The 20011-nt window shown below is 42.3% G+C and overlaps 1 protein-coding gene across 6 annotated transcripts in view; it reads left to right on the forward strand.

Moving 5' to 3' along the window:
- The window catches only part of ENTPD1 (ectonucleoside triphosphate diphosphohydrolase 1), a 100416-nt gene that overhangs the window by 50606 nt on the left and 29799 nt on the right, over window positions 1–20011 (forward strand). For 5 of the 6 annotated variants that reach the window (XM_065922973.1, XM_065922969.1, XM_065922971.1 and 2 more), the window contains one exon: window positions 13621–13748. The exons of the other annotated variant lie outside the window; for it this stretch is intronic. Coding sequence is in view for 3 of the 5 variants with exons in the window: in XM_065922969.1 (XP_065779041.1) it covers window positions 13621–13748 (128 nt within the window). In the remaining 2 variants the exon portion in view is untranslated. The remainder of the gene's footprint in view (window positions 1–13620; window positions 13749–20011) is intronic. 6 annotated transcript variants of the gene reach the window in all.

Consider the following 20011-nt stretch of genomic DNA (forward strand, 5'->3'; position numbering starts at 1 on the left):
TTGAGAAAGGATAGAATCCCCAGGGCACAGTTCTTCAATTTCAGATATAGAAGAGGATTTGTTTAGTGGAAGCAGTGTGTTTATTGCAGAGACCATCAATACATGAGGTTATTATCCTTGTTGGCTGGGTCACAGGGAATTCCTCTCTGTGGTCTCAATGATATCACTCTGCCAGAAACAACCCTATACTTGAATATGGGAATCCACGAAGTCCATAAAGATCTATTGTGCTCCATGCAATCTATGGGCAAAAGAATTCAGGAAAGGCCAGAAGGGGGTGGGTGAGGAGGTAGGTGGTATGGTGGGAGGAAGTGAGGAGGAGGAGAAAGGGATGGGGATTCCTTTGCTTCCTTATTTCCCATACGCAGATCTTCTGCTGTTCTTTGATTTTTGCAATTATTAACATTTTTAGAGTCAGGCACACCAGTGCAAAGTCAGTCAGTTACTTGCTGCCAATCTGAGAAGAGCACAGCCCACAGCAAGAACGTTTGGGTGATGAGCTTGAGGTTGGCAGAGTCTGACTAGCAGGAAGAACTTACTCTGTTCCCCCACCCCAATTCCACTGCCCAGGGTCTCTCAATGGGCTCTTCCCACCCAAAGCTGAGCCTCTTCAGGGACCACTCAGGATCAACCAGGCTACTTGGTTAGGATAATGCATTCTTTTTCTAACTAAAGTACTGTGAACTGAGACTAACCAGCTAATTAACATTTCAAAGAGCAGAAATAAAGGATTATAAACAAGGCAAGTAACTTTCTCTGAGGGCTTCCCTGGTGGCTCAGATGATAAAGATATCTACCTAAAGAAACAAAAGACCTATACATAGAAAACTATAAAACACTGATGAAAGAAATCAAAGAGGACACAAACAGATGGAGAAACATACCGTGCTCATGGATTGGAAGAATCAATATTATCAAAATGGCTATTCTACCCAAAGCAATCTATAGATTCAATGCAATCCCTATCAAGTTACCAACGGTATTTTTCACAGAACTAGAACAAATAATTTCACAATTTGTATGGAAATACAAAAAACCTCGAATAGCCAAAGTAATCTTGAGAAAGAAGAATGGAACTGGAGGAATCAACCTACCTGACTTCAGACTCTACTACAAAGCCACAGTCATCAAGACAGTATGGTACTGGCACAAAGACAGAAATATAGATCAATGGAATAGAATAGAAAGCCCAGAGATAAATCCACGAACCTATGGACACCTCATCTTTGACAAAGGAGGCAAGGATATACAATGGAAAAAAGACCATCTCTTTAACAAGTGGTGCTGGGAAAACTGGTCAACCACTTGTAAAAGAATGAAACTAGAACACTTTCTAACACCATACACAAAAATAAACTCAAAATGGATTAAAGATCTAAATGTAAGACCAGAAACTATAAAACTCCTAGAGGAGAACATAGGCAAAACACTCTCCGACATAAATCACAGCAAGATCTTCTATGACCCACCTCCCAGAATATTGGAAATAAAAGCAAAAATAAACAAATGGGACCTAATGAAAATTAAAAGCTTTTGCACAACAAAGGAAACTATAAGTAAGGTGAAAAGACAGCCCTCAGATTGGGAGAAAATAATAACAAATGAGGAAACAGACAAAGGATTAATCTCAAAAATATACAAGCAACTCCTGAAGCTCAATTCCAGAAAAATAAACGACCCAATCAAAAAATGGGCCAAAGAACTAAACAGACATTTCTCCAAAGAAGACATACAGATGGCTAACAAACACATGAAAAGATGCTCAACATCACTCATCATCAGAGAAATGCAAATCAAAACCACAATGAGGTACCATTACACGCCAGTCAGGATGGCTGCTATCCAAAAGTCTACAAGCAATAAATGCTGGAGAGGGTGTGGAGAAAAGGGAACCCTCTTACACTGTTGGTGGGAATGCAAACTAGTACAGCCACTATGGAAAACAGTGTGGAGATTTCTTAAAAAACTGGAAATAGAACTGCCATATGACCCAGCAATACCACTTCTAGGCATACACACTGAGGAATCCAGATCTGAAAGAGACACGTGCACCCCAATGTTCATTGCAGCACTGTTTATAATAGCCAGGACATGGAAGCAACCCAGATGCCCATCAGCAGATGAATGGATAGGGAAGCTGTGGTACATATACACCATGGAATATTACTCAGCCGTTAAAAAGAATTCATTTGAATCAGTTCTAATGAGATGGATGAAACTGGAGCCCATTATACAGAGTGAAGTAAGCCAGAAAGATAAAGAACATTACAGTATACTAACACATATATACGGAATTTAGATAGATGGTGGCGATAAGCCTATATGCAAAACAGAAAAAGAGACACAGAAGTACAGAAAAGACTTTTGAACTCTATGGGAGAACGTGAGGGTGGGATGTTTTGAAAGAACAGCATGTATATTATCTATGGTGAAACGGACCACCAGCCCAGGTGGGATACATGAGTCAGGTGCTCGGGCCTGGTGCACTGGGAGGACCCTGAGGAGTCGGGTGGGGAAGGAGGTGGGAGGGGGGATCGGGATGGGGAATACGTGTAACTATATGGCTGATTCATGTCAATGTATGACAAAACCCACTGAAATGTTGTAAAGTGATTGGCCTCCAACTAATAAAATAATATTTAAAAAAAAAAAAAAAAAGAATCCACCTGCCATGTGGGAGACCTGGATTCGATTCCCTGGATTGGGAAGATGCCCTGGTGGAGGGCATGGCAACCTACTCCAATATTCTTGCCTGGAGAAGCCCCATGAACAGAGGAGCCTAGTGGGCTATAGTCCGTGGGGTTGCAAAGAGTCAGGCACGACTGAGCGACTAAGCACACATAACTTTCTCTGAAGTCTGTGGTTCAAGGGATCTGTGGAACAGGACTTGGGTATTTCTTAAATAACCTGTCTCTCTCTACCTCTCTTTCTATTCCCACCCCCGTTTCCCTTCCACTCGTATTCTCTGTGTCTATCTTATTTTCCTTCCTCTCCTTCACTTTTTTTTTTTTTTTTCTCCTTTACTTTTTACCCTTTAACTAGTTGATCATCATCGAGGCCTTGAGGTGCATTTTTAGCATTTGTCTATTTATTGACATTGTATTGACTTCCTTGACTTAAAAACAGGCAGGAAAAAAACCTCACCAAATTAAACTGCTTTATCTTCAAACTGACTCTGGATTTATTAACTGGGAAAATATGGGGTGGGGGTGAAATTTAAGATCTATTTGAACAGAACTTTGGGTTCTTTTGGATTGTTTCAGCCAAGAAGGAATGAGGCTGAGTAACTTCTACGCGTCTCTAATGCAGGACAATAGTTGAGGCAGTGGAGTGGAGCTGGGAGACTTGGATCCAGCCGCTGTTCTGCTGCTTACCAGCTTTGTGACTTTGAGCAAGCCCCTTAACCTCCCAGGGGACCATAATCCCAGCCTCTGTCTCTTAGCTGCTAGCTTCTGACCATCAAGGACCAAAAGACTCTATATTTGAAAAAGTGTGACATTGTCTGATGTCCTCAGTGACAACAGTCCAGACAGCCCCTTCAGCCAAATCCTAACATCAGTCACGGCTCCCTTCTGGATAATGAAATTGGCTCCCACATTCAACACTTGTACTGCATAGCAGGCACGGTCATGTGGTTTAGGGTAGCGCCTGTGTGCTCCGTCACTTCACTCAAGTCCAGCTCTTTGCAACCTTATGAACTGTAGCCTGCCAGGCTCCTCTGTCCATGGGATTTCTCAGGCAAGAATACTGGAGTGGGTTGCTGTGCCCTCCTCCAGGCAATCTTCCTGACCCAGGGATCGAACCCGCATCTCCCGCATTGCAGGTGAATTCTCTGCAGGCTTCTGCAGAGCCACTGGAGAAGCCCCATGGTGTAGGGTAGAGTGGTGGCTAAAAGCCTGATTTCTGGACCCAGAATGCCCGACTTTAATTCCTGGTCCCTACATTTATATCAGTGTAACTTTGGGCAGTCTACTTAACCTATGACTCAGTTTCCTCACCTGTAAAGTGACAGCAGTGAGGATAATAGTTCCTGTAGCTGCGATCTTATTTGGAAATGAAGTCTTTGTAGATGTAGTTAAGGATCTTGAGGTCATTCTGGCTTTAGGATGGGCCCTAAATCTAATGACTGGTGCCCCATAAGAGAAAGGAGAGGGAAATATAATGCACGCAGAGACAGGGGGAAAGGTCATGTGCAGACAGAGGCAGACTGTGGATGATGTAGCCATAGCCAGGGAAAGCCAGGAGCCACCAAAGGCTAGACAAGGTAAGAAAGGAATCTCTCCAGAGCCTTTGGCCCCATCGACACCTTGATTCTGGACTTTTAGCCTCTGGAATTGTGAGAGAATAAAATTCTATTGTTGTCAGTCACCCATGTTGGTGGTAATTTGTTGTGGCAGCCATAGGAAGCTGATACAGATGATGATAATAGTACCTCGAAGGAGTGTTGTGAAGGTTAAATGAGTTGCTATGTGTAGAATGCTGAGAACATAATCTGGAATACAGTGAGGGCTCCTTTGTAGGTTGTTATGTATTGTTAGCTCATTGACTCTTACCTAGCAACCCTATGAAGTCCGTACTATTATGAATCATCTTGCATGCAAGGAATTGGAGGATTAGAGACTGAGCAAAGGTGAGGTTGTCTGGACTCTGCTCTAGCTTGAGCCACCCCTCAGAAGTCTATGGAGTTTGGCTTTGGGGTGATGGATCCAGGTGACTTTTTGTTCAGAGGCCCCTCATAAGGATGTTCTCTCAGCGAAGATTTAACAGCTCTGAGCTACCAACGAGAACAGAAGGTATAGAGAAGATCTATCATGTTATGGTTCTTACTGCTCCTGGACATGTCTTCCCAGCCCTGGTCTTGGCACAGGCTCTACTTTAGCAGAGCCAGGCTCTGTCTGCACTTGACTGAGTGGTCGTCCTAAGAGCTGATGTCACTGGGGCGCCTCAGCACTTCATTACAAGAGGCAGAGATCTGCCACCTAAAAGATCACACCCTCCTTCAGGGTCTTCAAAGGTCCCTGGTGGTCCCTTGTTTACCATGGTGCTGAATATAAATTATACCAATGGTTAGAAAGAAGTCAGATCACTTAGAGTAAGACCAAACCCTCACCAGAACCTGCAAAGCCCTATGAGCAAGGCACCCAGTGACCCCACCCCTGACCATCTCTTACTCTTTTCCCCTTCATCACTCTTCCAGCTACACTAACCTCATGGCCAGGTACTGTTCCACCCCTGGGCCTTTGCATATGCAGTTCCAGTTATCTTAAATGCTCTTGGCCAAGTAGTGTGCTTGCGGTCTCTTTATCCCTGTCACTTTTAATATCACCATCTCAGGTCTTTCCTAATCACTCTATTTGCCTCTTTACCTGCCTTTTCTCATTTCTTAGCACTTATAATTATTAACATACTGTAAATTTTACTTGTTTTGTTTATTTTTTTCAAACTAGAATATAAGCACCATGAAATGGAAACATTTGTTCTGTTCACTGCTGTTGACTCTAGCCTCAGGCAGGTCTACTGAATAGTGTAATGCATTGAATAAATAATTGTTGACTGACTAATAGAAAAATGAATGAAATAACAACTACAGAACTCCCAAACCAAAATAGGTTAATCTGTTAAATATCTAGAGGTAGCACATGAAGAGAGGAGTACTGGAACCATTGAGCTTTGAGGAATGTGGAGGGAAGCATAGCCTCCTATTGAGCTTGAGTTTGAACATGACAAGGAAAAAGATTTGGTGGAGAAAGAGGGGAATAGAATTCCAGCTGAAGGAAATCTCATGTTGAAAGTGTCAACATGCAAAATTCATTTATTCATTCAACTAGGACTATAGCAATGAACGAGCCAGAAAAAAGTCATAGCACTTAGGGAATGTACAGTCTAGTGGTTGTAATGTCAGGCAGTATGATCTCAGACACACACATCTGCTTATTGGAATGGTGAGATGCGAAGCACTTAAGTTTCTAAAGGGTTGAGAGGGCTGGGTAGACAGTGAGGCTTTCATCTGGCAAGCAGAAGAAAACTACCTTCATTCTTAATCAGGAAGAGCCCTGGGAATGTCAATTATGGAGGAATTCTGCAGGTGCATGAAGGATGGATTCTGATAGGAAAAAGAATTAGGGAGATACAAGAATGGGCTATTATAGAAGAAGTGGTGGCGATTGGAACAGAGGGATGGCTGTTGCCATAAAAGAAGTTGAGTCTAAAGGACCTGGAATGAAGCAGCTGAGAAAGGATCTTAAAGCCCTTGAATGCGAGAACAATCTAAGTATGTGTCACCAAGAACTCCCGGATGGAGAGGAAGGAAGATGGCAGAGGGGGGCAGATACTCTAGGAGCTGGAGAAATGGCAAAGTCAGATTAGGACCAGTCCCCGGAGCTTCAGTGATTGTCTCATCACTGCCCTGTGTAAACACAGGAAGGGACTACAGCACTCCACTGATGTTTACTCTCCAGTGCTTGTCTGTATTGGCTGTTTTGTTCTCTATATGACAAGCCAAGCTTGGTTTGGATGTAACCCATCAGAAATTGGAAACGATTTGAATCTAATGCGTCACATTGAATCTGCAGAGCAAAACTTCTGGTTTTTTTTTTTTTCTTTTGCCTAAAATCCACCACATCTGCCAACACTCCAAATCTTTCTTATTAATAGAGTGAAATTTTAAGATAAAACATCTTTGGTATCATAAATTAGAGAAGCTGGGATTTCTCTGTATTGCAAAATTTTGACTAAGGACAAATTACATAGTTTTAATCTTTAATAGGATGCCAGGTCTGGATGTCATGATAACTGTTTCTGTTATGAGTGAAAAGGAATCAGCTTTTTTGCCTCTGACATAGCTAATTGGCTTGAAATCAGCCTGTTTTGTCAAAGCTTGGGTTTCCTTCAGTTTTGTCTGTCAAGTGAAGAACTGACAATTCTATCTGGCTGTCAGCTCAGAGAAACTTTCTCATTCGTCCTGTGACAGGAAGGGAATGGGAGGGCAGGGGCAGTCTTGAGTTCCTCAGGATAGTGGGAAAATTCAAAGCAATATAACACTTTATCGTTAAGATATTTTTGGTAAAAATGTTTCTTGAAATTGTTTTTTAAAATACAATTTCACATTGTATGATACAAACCACGTTTCTGTTATCCACAAGGGAAATGAAGGGCTTTTCAGGGAGATACAGTCGTCGTGAATTTTCCGTAATAGAACTTGACTGGAGCAGACATGACATCTGAAAGAGCTCTGGGGCCTAGGAAGAAAGGCAGGTTACCAAAGTGGTTCCCTTTGATGAACGTGTCTTCGATAAGTCCAGCTCTGGACCCCCACGTCTGTGGCTGTGCTCAATCTCCTCACTCGTGTCTGACTCTTTGAGACCCCGTGGACTGTAGCCTGTCAGGCTCCTCTGTCCATGGGATTCTCCAGGCAAGAATACTGGGGTGAGTTGCCATTTCCTTCTCCAAGGGATCTTTCCGACCCAGCGGTCAAATCTGTGTCTCCTGCATGTCTTGCATTGCACATGAATTCTTTACTCACTGAACCACCTGGGAAGCCCCCACATCTGGTACCACTTGCTAAGAAGAACCTGGCTTCCTCCCATGTGATAATGACTTCTGAAAACTATCTGACATGGTTCATAGAAAGCATAGTATTTGAATTATTCCTCTCTAAGTAACTTGCTGCTGCGGCTAAGTCGCTCCAGTCGTCTCCGACTCTGTGCGACCCCATAGACAGCAACCCACTAGGCTCCTCTGCCCCTGGGATTCTCCAGGCAAGAATACTGGAGTGGGTTGCCATTTCCTCCTCCAATGCATGAAAGTAAAAAGTGAAAGTCGTGCTTAGTTCACAAGAAAAACAGTCATTATTTTTTTTGATAATACAGCTTTTGAAAAATTCCTAAATTTCTTCTTTGATTTAAGTTCTTTTGGTTGTCATATCTTTGATAAGATGAATGTGATGAAAGACTTGCATATATTCTAATAATATAGATATCACTGCAAAAGCTGGGCAAATGTGGGGAAGTGTAATTTCTTTTTAAAATTATTTTTTGATTGAAGTAGAGTTGATTTACAATGTTGTGCTAATTTCTGCTGTATATCAAGGTGACTTAGTTATGCACATATAAACTTTTTTTTAATATTCTTCTCCAGTATCGTTTATCCCAGGAGACTAGATATAATTCCCTGTGCTATACAGTAGGACCTTGTTGTTTATCGATTCTAAATTTGACAGTTTGCTTCTACTAACCCCAAACTCCCAAACTGTCCCTGTCCTTCTGCCCCTCCTCCTTGACAACCACAAGTCTGTTCTCTGTGAGTCTGTTTCTGTTTTGATGATAGGGTCATTTGTGCCATATTTTAGATTCCGCGTGTAAGTGATCATATGGTATTTGTCTTTCTCTTTCTTCCTTACTTCACTTAGCAAGATAATCTCTAGTTCTATTCATATTGCTGCCAATGGCATTATTTGTTCTTTTTTATGGCTTAGTAATATTCCATTATATATACCACATCTTCATTATCCATTCATTTATTGATAGACATTTAGGTTGCTTCCATGTATTGGCTATTGTAAATAGTGCTGCAATGAATATTGGAGTGCATGTATCTTTTTGAAATATGGTTTTCTCTGGATATATGCCCAGGAGTAGGACTGTGGGATCCTCCAGTTCAGTTCAGTTCAGTCACTCAGTCGTGTCTGACTCTTTGTGACCCCATGGACTGCATGCAGTATGCCAGGCCTCCCTGATCATCACCAACTCCCGGAGTTTACTCAAACTCATGTCCATTGAGTTGGTGATGCCATCCAACCACCTCATCCTGTCTTCCCTTTCTCTTCCTACCTTCAATCTTTCCCAGCATCAGGGTCTTTTCAAATGAGTCAGCTCTTCGCGTCAGGTGGCCAAAGTATTGCAAATAGTGCTGCAATGAATATTGGAGTGCATGTATCTTTTTGAAATATGGTTTTCTCTGGATATATGCCCAGGAGTAGGACTGTGGGATCCTCCAGTTCAGTTCAGTTCAGTCACTCAGTCGTGTCTGACTCTTTGTGACCCCATGGACTGCATGCAGTATGCCAGGCCTCCCTGATCATCACCAACTCCCGGAGTTTACTCAAACTCATGTCCATTGAGTTGGTGATGCCATCCAACCACCTCATCCTGTCTTCCCTTTCTCTTCCTACCTTCAATCTTTCCCAGCATCAGGGTCTTTTCAAATGAGTCAGCTCTTCGCGTCAGGTGGCCAAAGTATTGCAAATAGTGCTGCAATGAATATTGGAGTGCATGTATCTTTTTGAAATATGGTTTTCTCTGGATATATGCCCAGGAGTAGGACTGTGGGATCCTCAGTTCAGTTCAGTTCAGTCACTCAGTCGTGTCTGACTCTTTGTGACCCCATGGACTGCAGTATGCCAGGCCTCCCTGATCATCACCAACTCCCGGAGTTTACTCAAACTCATGTCCATTGAGTTGGTGATGCCATCCAACCACCTCATCCTCTGTCTTCCCTTTCTCTTCCTACCTTCAATCTTTCCCAGCATCAGGGTCTTTTCAAATGAGTCAGCTCTTCGCGTCAGGTGGCCAAAGTATTGCAGTTTCAGCTTCAGCATCAGTCCTTCCAATGAACATTCAGGAATGATTTCCTTTAGGATGGACTGGTTTGATCTCCTTGCAGTCCAAGGGACTCTCAAGAGTCTTCTCTAACACCACAGTTTAAAAGCATCAATTCTTCAGTGCTCAGCGTTCTATATAGTCCAACTCTTCCATCCATACATGACTACTGGAAAAACCATAGCTTTGAGTAGACGGACCTTTGTTGGCAAAGTAATGCCTCTGCTTTTTAATATGCTGTCTAGGTTGGTCATAACTTTCCTTCCAAGGAGTAAGCATCTTAATTTCACGGATGCAGTCACCATCTGCTTTGATTTTGGAGCCCCCCCCCAAAAAAATCTGCCACACTGTTTCCACTGTTTCTCCATCTATTTGCCATGAAGTAATGGGACCGGATGCCATGATCTTTGTTATCTGAATGTTGAGCTCTAAGCCAACTTTTTCACTCTCTTCTTTCACTTTCACAAAGCAGCTCTTTAGTTCTTCTTCACTTTCTGCCATAAGGGTGGTGTCATCTGCATATCTGGGGTTATTGATATTTCTCCCAGCAATCTTGATGCCAACTTGTGCTTCATCCAGCCCAGCATTTCTCATGATGTACTCTGCATATAAGTTAAATAAGCAGGGTGACAATATACAGCCTTGATGTACTCCATTTCCTATTTGGAACCAGTCTGTTGTTGCATGTTCAGTTCTAACTGTTGCTTCCTGACCTGCATACAGATTTCTCAGGAGGCAGGTCAGGTGGTCTGGTATTCCCATCTCTTAAAGAATTTTCCACAGTTTGTTGTGATCCCCACAGTCAAAGGCTTTCGCATAGTCCATAAAATAGAAGTAGATGTTTTTCTGGAACCCTCTTGCTTTTTTGATGATCCAGTGGATATTGGTATTGATCTCTGGTTCCTCTGCCTTTTCTAAAACCAGCTGGAACATATGGAAGTTCTTGGTTCACGTACTGTTGAAGCCTGGCTTGGAGAATTTTGAGCATTACTTTGCTAGAGTGTGAGATGAGTGCAATTGTGTGGTAGTTTGAGCATTCTTTGGCATTGCCTTTCTTTGGGATTGGAATGAAAACTGACCTTTTCCAGTCCTGTGGCCACTGCTGAGTTTTCCAAATTTGCTGGCATGTTGAGTGCAGCACTTTCACAGCATCATCTTTCAGGATTTGAAATAGCTCGACTGGAATTCCATCACCTCCACTAGCTTTGTAGTGATGCTTCCTAAGGCCCACTTGACTTTACATTCCAGGATGTCTGGCTCTAGGTGAGTGATCACACCATCATGACTATCTGGGTCACGAAGATCTTTTTTTTACAGTTCTTCTGTGTATTCTTGCCACCTCTTCTTAAAATCTTCTGCTTCTGTCAGGTCCATACCATTTCTGTCCTTTATTGAGCCCATCTTTGCATGAAATGTTCCCTTGGTATCTCTAATTTTCTTGAAGAGATCTCTAGTCTTTCCCATTCTATTATTTCCCTCTATTTCTTTGCACTGATCATTGAGGAAGGCTTTCTTATCTCTCCTTGCTATTCTTTGGAACTCTGCATTCAAATGGGTATATCTTTCCTTTTCTCCTTTGCTTTTGACTTCTCTTCTTTTCACAGCTATTTGTAAGGCCTCCTCAGACAGCCATTTTGCTTTTTTGCATTTCTTTTTCTTGGGGATGTTCTTACTCCCCATGTAATTCTATCCTTATTTTTCTGCAGAACGTCCATACTGTCCTCCATAGTCACTGCACCAATTCATATTTCCATCCACAGTGTAAGAGGGTTCCCTGGTGTTCAGTGCTAATAATGATTCAGTAAATATTCTCATTTTAAAAAGGAAGAAACAGAGTCACTTCAAGCTATTTTCCATCTCAGGGCTTTTTCAGCTTGTGCTTCCTCTTCTTGGAGTGTTATTTCTCCTTCTCATAAGTGGTGTTTTCTCACCTTTAAGGTCTAAGCTTAAATGTCATCTTCTCAAAGACCTTTCTTGACCCTTAGTCTAATCTCCCCACCCCAACTCTGCTGCAAGTCACTCTATAACATTTCTTGGTTTGAATTTCTCCTCCACACTTTTCATGACCTGAAGTCCTTATCTGCAGACTTCTTTTCTGACTTATCTATCTTCCCAACTAGATGTCAATTCCAATATGCAGTGACCTTTTTGGTCATTTTCATTGGATTAGCACCCAAATGGATGAAACGAAAATGAAATAATCAAAATTGTCATATTTACAGAAACAAAAGAATAGGTAGACCTTTTGAACAGTTTGAGGGAGTATTCACAATTCTGTTATAGTAGAATTATTGTTACAGTGTGCAATTTTTAGATTAGATTTGCAATTTTTCATCTAAAACATGTGCTGCTTGTAAGCTGTGTTTGTCAATATCACAACTTGGGGAACCGAGATAGGTAAAGTTAGCTAAGGGGCTCTTTTCCAGATTCCACAGCCCTGGAAGCAAAAAGGACATTCCTGTCACAGTTGTATCAGGATGTTTTAGCTTCAAGGTATTTAAATCATGATTCTAATTGGATCAAAGCTTGAGTCTCATGAGAGGGTTAGATCAGGATAAGTTGTTTCAGCAGCTCAAAATGCTTCAAGAACTCAAATTCTTTCCACCTCTCTGCTCTACCATCATTGGCTGGACCATGTCTGAGGAAGAAGAGAGAATGCTTCCTTTCTCTTACTTGACTTGCCCCAGCAGTCTTCCTCCAGGGTCTCACAGGCTGTTTGGGGGGTATATGCCCACTGTTGAGCCAGTTACTGGAGAGGAAAGGAGATTATGCCGAACAGTCAGCCCCTTCCCAGGAGGTGTTTGGGCTGCTTAGGGGAGCGGAAGGCATCTGAACAAAACTTGAGATTCCTTTGGGAAGGGAGGAGGGGGACATTTCATTTATTGTATATTTCATTCATTGTTCCTTTGTTTGGAAGAAGTAGATAATGGTGTTGCTAAAACTTTTCCCCCTAAATTTTGTACTGTTTGGCTTGATGGAAACAGACTGATTCAAGGTTCTAAAGGCAGATGCAGACTGGAGACCCAGGCAATTACCACCCTTTGGATTAAATCCAAGCTTGTGCTCAGGAGCCCAAGGAGGAGCTCCTGTGTTGGCATAGCTGCTGCTGCTGAGCAAGAGGGAAAGAGGAGGAGGGGACTCAGGTTCCTCTTTCAGTTGCTTTAGGCCCTGGCCTTCTCTCTTAGAGAAGTGCAAACTATTTTGGAGAGCCCATCTCACTTCCACATGCTTTTTTTTTTCTTTTACGTGACCCTGTCCTTCTTCTCCAAAGGCTCAGGAAAAGGTTTGGGGATAGTTTGGGAAGCTAGAGTGGAAGGATGAGAGTGGAGGGAATGGGGTAACCATCCCATTTCCTGTTCACCACTGCCACAACCTCTGTTTATCCTGCTCAAAGTAAATTTGCCTTTTATATAGTTCTGCTTCTGGGACTTTTTTATGTCCCATGATGATGAGAGTATTTTCAGGATAGACAAAATAATACAAATGATGAAATGTTTAAAACTCCATAGACCCTATGTTATTACCTACAGTTATTTAACATGTAAGTGTGGTTGAAGTGAAGGTCAAGCCAGGAAATGTCATGAAGCAGAGGGACTTTGATGTTTGTTTGGTGATACATTCTGAATACTTTTTAATATCATACTCATATTTTGGTAGATTTTAAAATTGAGGGAGGCCATCTTTGCTTTCTTTGTTTCTTTAACCTTGATAGACCTATATGACCTAGTAAACAAGCTGCCAGTTTGGGATTTTTCCTTCTCATCTTGTATCTCATCACTGACCTAATTCTGCCCATTCTTCTTACCACAGCCACTAACTCAGTTTTGGCCCTCATCACAGTACAGACACATCCTTTTGTTTTTTTAACTTTTACCCAATTACTTTGCAAGTGCCTCGTGGAAAAGATCAGCTTTTACCTGTCTTCACTGTCTCCAGGAAGCCAACATAAGCCATACAGAAAGGGGAGGAAAATCAATGTCTGTTCATTTCTTATTGATGTTTTCTCTTCTTCTTTTGATTTTAGAATCTGAACTGAAGGTATTTTGCTCTAAAAACATACTGAGCATCCTTGGTTTCTCCTGCATCATCGCTGTGATAGCATTGCTCGCTCTGGGGCTGACCCAGAACAAAGCACTGCCAGAAAATGTTAAGGTAACTCAAACCCCTGAGTGTGTGTGTGTGTGTGTGTGTGTACATGTGTTTGAGGGTCCCTGGATGGGGCAGAGGGAAAGGGGAGTTATGGTAAATCAGAGCAGTAGGAGTTGAGGTTCTGGAAGCCCAGGAGCAAATCAGTCTCCATTGAACTAGGTGAGTAAAATGGCAGTGGATGCTTATTCTGGAGGAGAGAATGCCTTGGATCAATTAGGGGTGGAAAGATAATTGTCTTTATGATTGTTCAGCAAACTGATTAAATCAGTATTCTAACAGAGACAAATGCTTTATTCACCACATCCAGATCCGTGATATACTGTGTTGGTTTCCATAACTCTAGTACTATCTCTACTTCCTACTCATTGTTCCCTTGTGGAAACAATGAACTCTGTGTTTACTGAACATTGCATTCTTTGTTCTTACTCTATTATTATCACTATCACCAAAATAATAAACTTTACTAGACAGCTCTGTACAAAGCACTTTGGAAGTCAAAGATTGTGGAGAAGACTTGTTCCTCATCTCTAAAATATTAAAAAGAAATCAATTTAAAGATCAATTTTTAAAAAGCCCCTGGAGACCACATACATGTATTGAATATAGTAATTTGAAATGAATTCATGGATGTATAGATTTCTTGTGAAATTTCCACATTTGAAGAGCTAGTGTGTGTGTGTAATTAAAAATAATTAGGGTCGTTAACTCTGCTGTGATTTATTTCTGCTTATTTTCAAATTCATCAAAGTTCAATTTCAAAGACATGAATACCTCACTAATACCTTGTAATATGTTCATTATTTAATCTTAATTTAAAAGCATATAGTAAGTTTAAGTTTTTATTGTAAATACATCGATTTTCAACTTTCATTTGAATTATAGTTAATAAATCTTCAAGGGCCCAGAGACCAGTGTGCTAATGAACACATATATATGTGTGGGCCGTGACATATCCATGGAAGCCCTGAAATACATGTGCAAATGTATATATATATATATATATTTGCATTTGAATATACTAAACTTTGAGCCTGGAGAGATGGGTGCATATGCCAGGCCTCTGAAACTATTGCCACTTACTCAAATCATTTCCTCTGTAGCAGAGGCCTGGATGTTACACTGGCATCTGTTTACCACACACATTCAGCCCAGTGGGCTGTGCACAGCAGTCCCTTTGTCAGCACTGAAAGCTGATACTATCTCTCTGTCAATGGTCTCTTGACTTTAAATATTCAGTGATGCTGGCTCTCTTGGCTTAACTTCACTCACAATTGAAGCCTCATGACATCTTGGTTTTGCTATTTGTTTACCAGTTCCAAAAGTGTGTGATTGCCTTCTTGATTTGACCTTTTCGTACGTTCATTACTGCATCATTGGTGAGGGAGATGGCTTAGGAGGCCAAATCCATGACAGGCATAGGCTCTGTGTGCTCAGTGAACACTTGTGGTCACGGATGACTTTTCATCATTCATGATGGTCTTCAAGACTGTTGTGATTCTGTGTTCTTGTGTTGACCTGGAAAAATGGAAGAAGGTCTTTGTCATCTAAAGTGAATCTTTATAGTAGTGTGATTGGCCCGATCCCACTAGGACCCACTGAAGAGCTGTGGGGAAAGCACTTCTGATTTACTGCCCTAAGGCTTTATCCCTGGGTTCTCATCCCTGTTGGTCAAGGGTTGCCCCAGAGGTTAGCTCCTTGGCACTTCCAGGTTTGCGCATATGTCAGAGGGGCTGTGTGGGGCTACGAGGTGGTAGGAGAGAAGACCCTGTGAAGACATAGAGAGATAAGATACAGGTTGAGCTAGAAAAATGTTGGTCAAAAAACATGAAGTGGCCACCAAAGTTATCTGAAGCATCACTGTTCTGATACCCTTTTTTAGGAGAGAAAGTCGTTTGTACACAGTTTCGAACAATAGAGACATGTGAATATGGAGGTAGGTGTAGTGCTACAGCTGCCCAGAGGAAGGAGTCACCAACTGTGCCTAGTCATGTGAAGACTTCATGGAGGAGGTGGCCTTGGGGTCAAGTAAAGAAGAACACTAAGGAGTTTGACAGGAGGTGAGCTAGGACATTTTCTGGACAAAGACCATACCGTTTGTTGCAGAGTGGCAGCTTAAAATAAACAGATGATCCTGGGGAATCACCAACAGTTCATCATGGCTAGAATATTGAACATAGGGCAGGAAGGAACGGTGGGAGAGGAGACTTCAATCTGAATATGCCTAGCTCAGGGATGGGTATCTCATTCGCTGTAGCAGTGCTCAAGATTGGCTCCATATTAAAAGCTGCTGGGGAGTTTTTTAAAAATACTAATTTCTGGTCTCTACCTTGGGTCAATTAAATCAGAATCTTTGGGGGTGAAGCCCAGGCATTGGTATGTTTTAAAACCTTCCCAGGTGATTTTAATGAGCAGTCATGCTTGTTAACCACTGCTTAGAAGATTTCAAACAGGGTGTGTGCATGTGTGCTCAGTCGTGTCTGACTCTTTGCAACTGACGGACTATAGCCTTGCAGACTCCTCTGCCCATGGGATGCTCCAGGAAGAATATTGGAGTGGGTTGCCATGCCCTCCTCTAGGAAATCTTCCCAAGCCAGGGATAGAACCTGCATCTCTTGTGTCTCCTGTGTTGGCGGACAGATTTTTTACCACTGAGCTACCTGGGAAGCAAACAGGGGCGCAGATTGTGTTTCTGAGATTCCTCTTGGCTGGAGAGCAGATTAAAAGAGGAGAGACTAGATAGGATATTCCTGACATTGTGTAGACAAGGCAGATTAGGCTGGAACTAAGGCATTGCCATGGAATTAAGGTATTAAGGAGATACCTTGAGAGACACTGAGGTCCACCAGATCTTAGTGATTAGATTCCTTTCAGTTCAGTTCAGTCATTCAGTCGTGATCGACTCTTTGTGACCCCATGGGCTGGAGCATGCCAGGCTTTCCTGTCCATCACCAACTCCTGGAGCTTGCTAAAACTCATATCCATCGAGTCGGTGATGCCATTCAACCATCTCATCCTCTGTCTTCCCCTTCTCCTCCCGCCTTCAATCTTTCCCAGCATCAGGGCCTTTTCTAGTGAGTCAGTTCTTTGCATTAGGTGGCCAAAGTATTGGAGTTTCAGCTTCAACATCAGTCCTTCCAATGAATATTCAGGGCTGATTTCCTTTAGGATGGACTGGTTGGAACTCCCTACTATCCAAGGGACTCTCAAGAGTCTTCCCAAACACCACAGTTCAAAAGCACCAATTCTTCAGCACTCAGCTTTCTTTATAGTCCAACCTTCACATCCATACATGACCACTGGAAAAACCATAGCTTTGACTAGACGGACCTTTGTTGGCAATGTCTCTGCTTTTTAATATGCTGTCTAGGTTGGTCATAGCTTTTCTTCTTCATAGCAAGCGTCTTTTAATTTCATGGCTGCAATCACCATCTGCAGTGATTTTGGAGCCCCCCAAAGTAAAGTCTATCACTATTCCCACTGTTTCCCCATCTATTTGCCATGAAATGATGGGACCAGATGCCATGATCTTAGTTCTTTGAATGTTGAGCTTTAAGCCATCATTTTCACTTTCCTCTTTCATTTTCATCAGGAGGCTCTTTGAGTCTTCTTTGCTTTCTGCCATAAGGGTGGTGTCATCTGCGTATCTGAGGTTATTGATATTTCTCCTGGCAAGCAATCTTGATTCCAGCTTGTGCTTCATCCAAGCATGATGTACTTTGCATATAAGATAAATAAGCAGGGTGACAATAAGTAGCCTTGATATACTCCTTTCCAAATTTATTTGTTTATAATTATTTATTTATCATTAGACTCCTTAGAGGACCTTTTAAGGTAAAGATGGAACACCTTGGATGTCATATTGAGAACAAGCTCTCCACACTTCTGTTTCAAGAGGGTGGTGGCCATATGCTTCTGAATGAGAAGGCTTTTGGCTGTCTCTCTACACATTTCCTGACTCTTCATCCCTGTCTTATTGCGGGGTCATTAATTCTGTCTGCTCGGAGTGCAACACAGCAGAGGCCATGGATTCACACCACCTGGGTTTAAACCTCAGCTCTGTTCTTATAAAGATAGGACATAACTTCTCTGAGCCTCAGTTTCTTCATTTGTAAGACAGAGCTGATCACTGATATCTTGTAGATTACTGTGGGAAATGAGTAGGATAAAGTAAACGCAGGGTGAAATTCAGAATAGGATGCTGGCCCGCCACACACCCTTGTCGTTGGTAACTTATGTGTTATCATTATCATCTTTGCAGCCTGTCTGCCTGGTGACAAATTGCCGCTTATCTTTTTCCCTGCCTCTTCCCATCTGACTCGCTCTATTCTAGCCCAGTTCAGGTCAGCCCTCCAGTTCCAAAGATCCAGTCTTGTCATCTTCCTGCCTGATCCAGTTTGGGTTCAGTCTGGTTGGAAAGAAAGTGGTTGCCTCATGCCTGACCATATCTCACAAAACACAAGAACTCTTTTTTGTACTGATGGGCTTACTTGCCCAGCCACTCAGGTTGTAAGCATTCTGAGGCAAGGACTGGGTTTCATTCATCTTCGCATATATCAATATTTTCTTGCCCTTTCACTTCATTCACTCATTTAATAAATGGTCGTTGACCATCTACTCTGCGTTAGGCCCTAGGAATACAGCAGTGAGCAAAACTGGTCAGGTCCTGATCCTCACGAAGCTATAGTCTAGTGGAAGACACAACCATTAACCGAACTGTCAACAGAATAAATGTTAAATTACGGCCAGCACAGCATCTGACTGGGGTGGTTGCCTCACAGAAGCATGCTGACTCAGTGAGTAGAGTGGGCTCACTGCTTGGATGTGAAGAGGATGTGAAGAAACACAGCAGAATTTGTCAGTGTGAGAGGCAGGCCTCTGCCTCAGGATGCCCTCTGGGTCCTGGCTCCCCATCCTCATTCCCAGAGCCTACATAATTCAGACCTCCAGTGTGTAGGGCCCAGGAATCTACACACGTAACAGGCATCCTGGGCCGTTCTCATGACATTAAAGTCTGGGAAATGCTGCCGGGTAAATAGGCAGTGACCACGTTAAAACAAACAAACTTGGACCTTAATATATTGAAGAATCATTAGCTGTACATAAATGTCCCCTGGGAAAGTGTTTTTGTCCTGTGGACCTGGTGGGGAGGTAGCTTTGAGGTCCGTTTGGCTCACCACTTCCTAAATCGCTAGCTTGTCACCGAACACTGGCAGCTAGCAACCTGTCAGGATATTGCTACAGCGCAAGCATTGCACATTCCAGCACACACAGAACCCCACAGGTTTCTCTCCAAGGCACCAAACTGACCCTGTCCCAGACCACATGCCTTCATTAAAAGTTGCCACTTCCCCTGGAATGCTAGCTCAAGGGCCAGATAGCTTTGATTTCAACCCCAGACCTGCCATTTGCTAGCTTTGAGACTTCTGGTAAGCAAATTCTCTCTACACATCAGTTTTCTTATATGTAACATGGTGATGATAGCTACTTGGAAGATGGTTGTAAGGATTAAATGGAATAGGACTACCGACTCACTTATCAGAGTGCCCAGTGCATCAGAAGCTCGCAGTGGAGACCAGCTGTCCACACTGCTTTGGGGATGAGTTTGAGGAAAGGCCCTCAGTTCTTGGTGTGATGTGGTCACTGAGCTGGTGCTCCCAAGATTTCCAACTGCTGCTAACCTGTGCCGGGCATCTGCTTTTGTCACTGGGAACTGAAGTGCTATTTTTGGGACAGTGTGATTTTATCTTTTTTTAATGGAGAATTTGGAAGAACTTGCATCAGTTTTTAACCTCAAATACTCTTGGAAAATATCTGTAGTATTTTCACTCCACTGGATTTAAAACCAAAACAAAATAACAAAAACAAAGCAACAACACCTGGAGATGAGAGGTGGTGATGGCTATACAATAGTATGAATGTACTTAATGCCACACTGTACACTTAAAAATAGTTAAAATGGTCAATTGTAGGTTCTGTGTATTTTACCACAATTAAAAAAATAAAAATAATAGACAACAAAACTGCAGTTTGTATTAAAGTTCTAGCAATTCCAGCTAAAGAAAAAAGAAGAAAATGGTCCCTAATTGTTTCCAGGTGCTGCCAGCATCACTGTAGCTAATGGAGACCTGATTTGTTTACAGAGCACTAGAGTCATTCAAAAGGACAAGCTCTGTTTATTCTAAAGGGCTCACAGAAACAGAGGGATGAGGTTGCTGAAGTTACCGTTAAAGCTACAGGGCTTTTAAGAAAGATTCTGAAGGACCAAT

The sequence above is a fragment of the Muntiacus reevesi genome, chromosome 2, assembly GCF_963930625.1.
Source record: "Muntiacus reevesi chromosome 2, mMunRee1.1, whole genome shotgun sequence".
NCBI classification, from domain to species: Eukaryota; Metazoa; Chordata; class Mammalia; order Artiodactyla; family Cervidae; genus Muntiacus; species Muntiacus reevesi.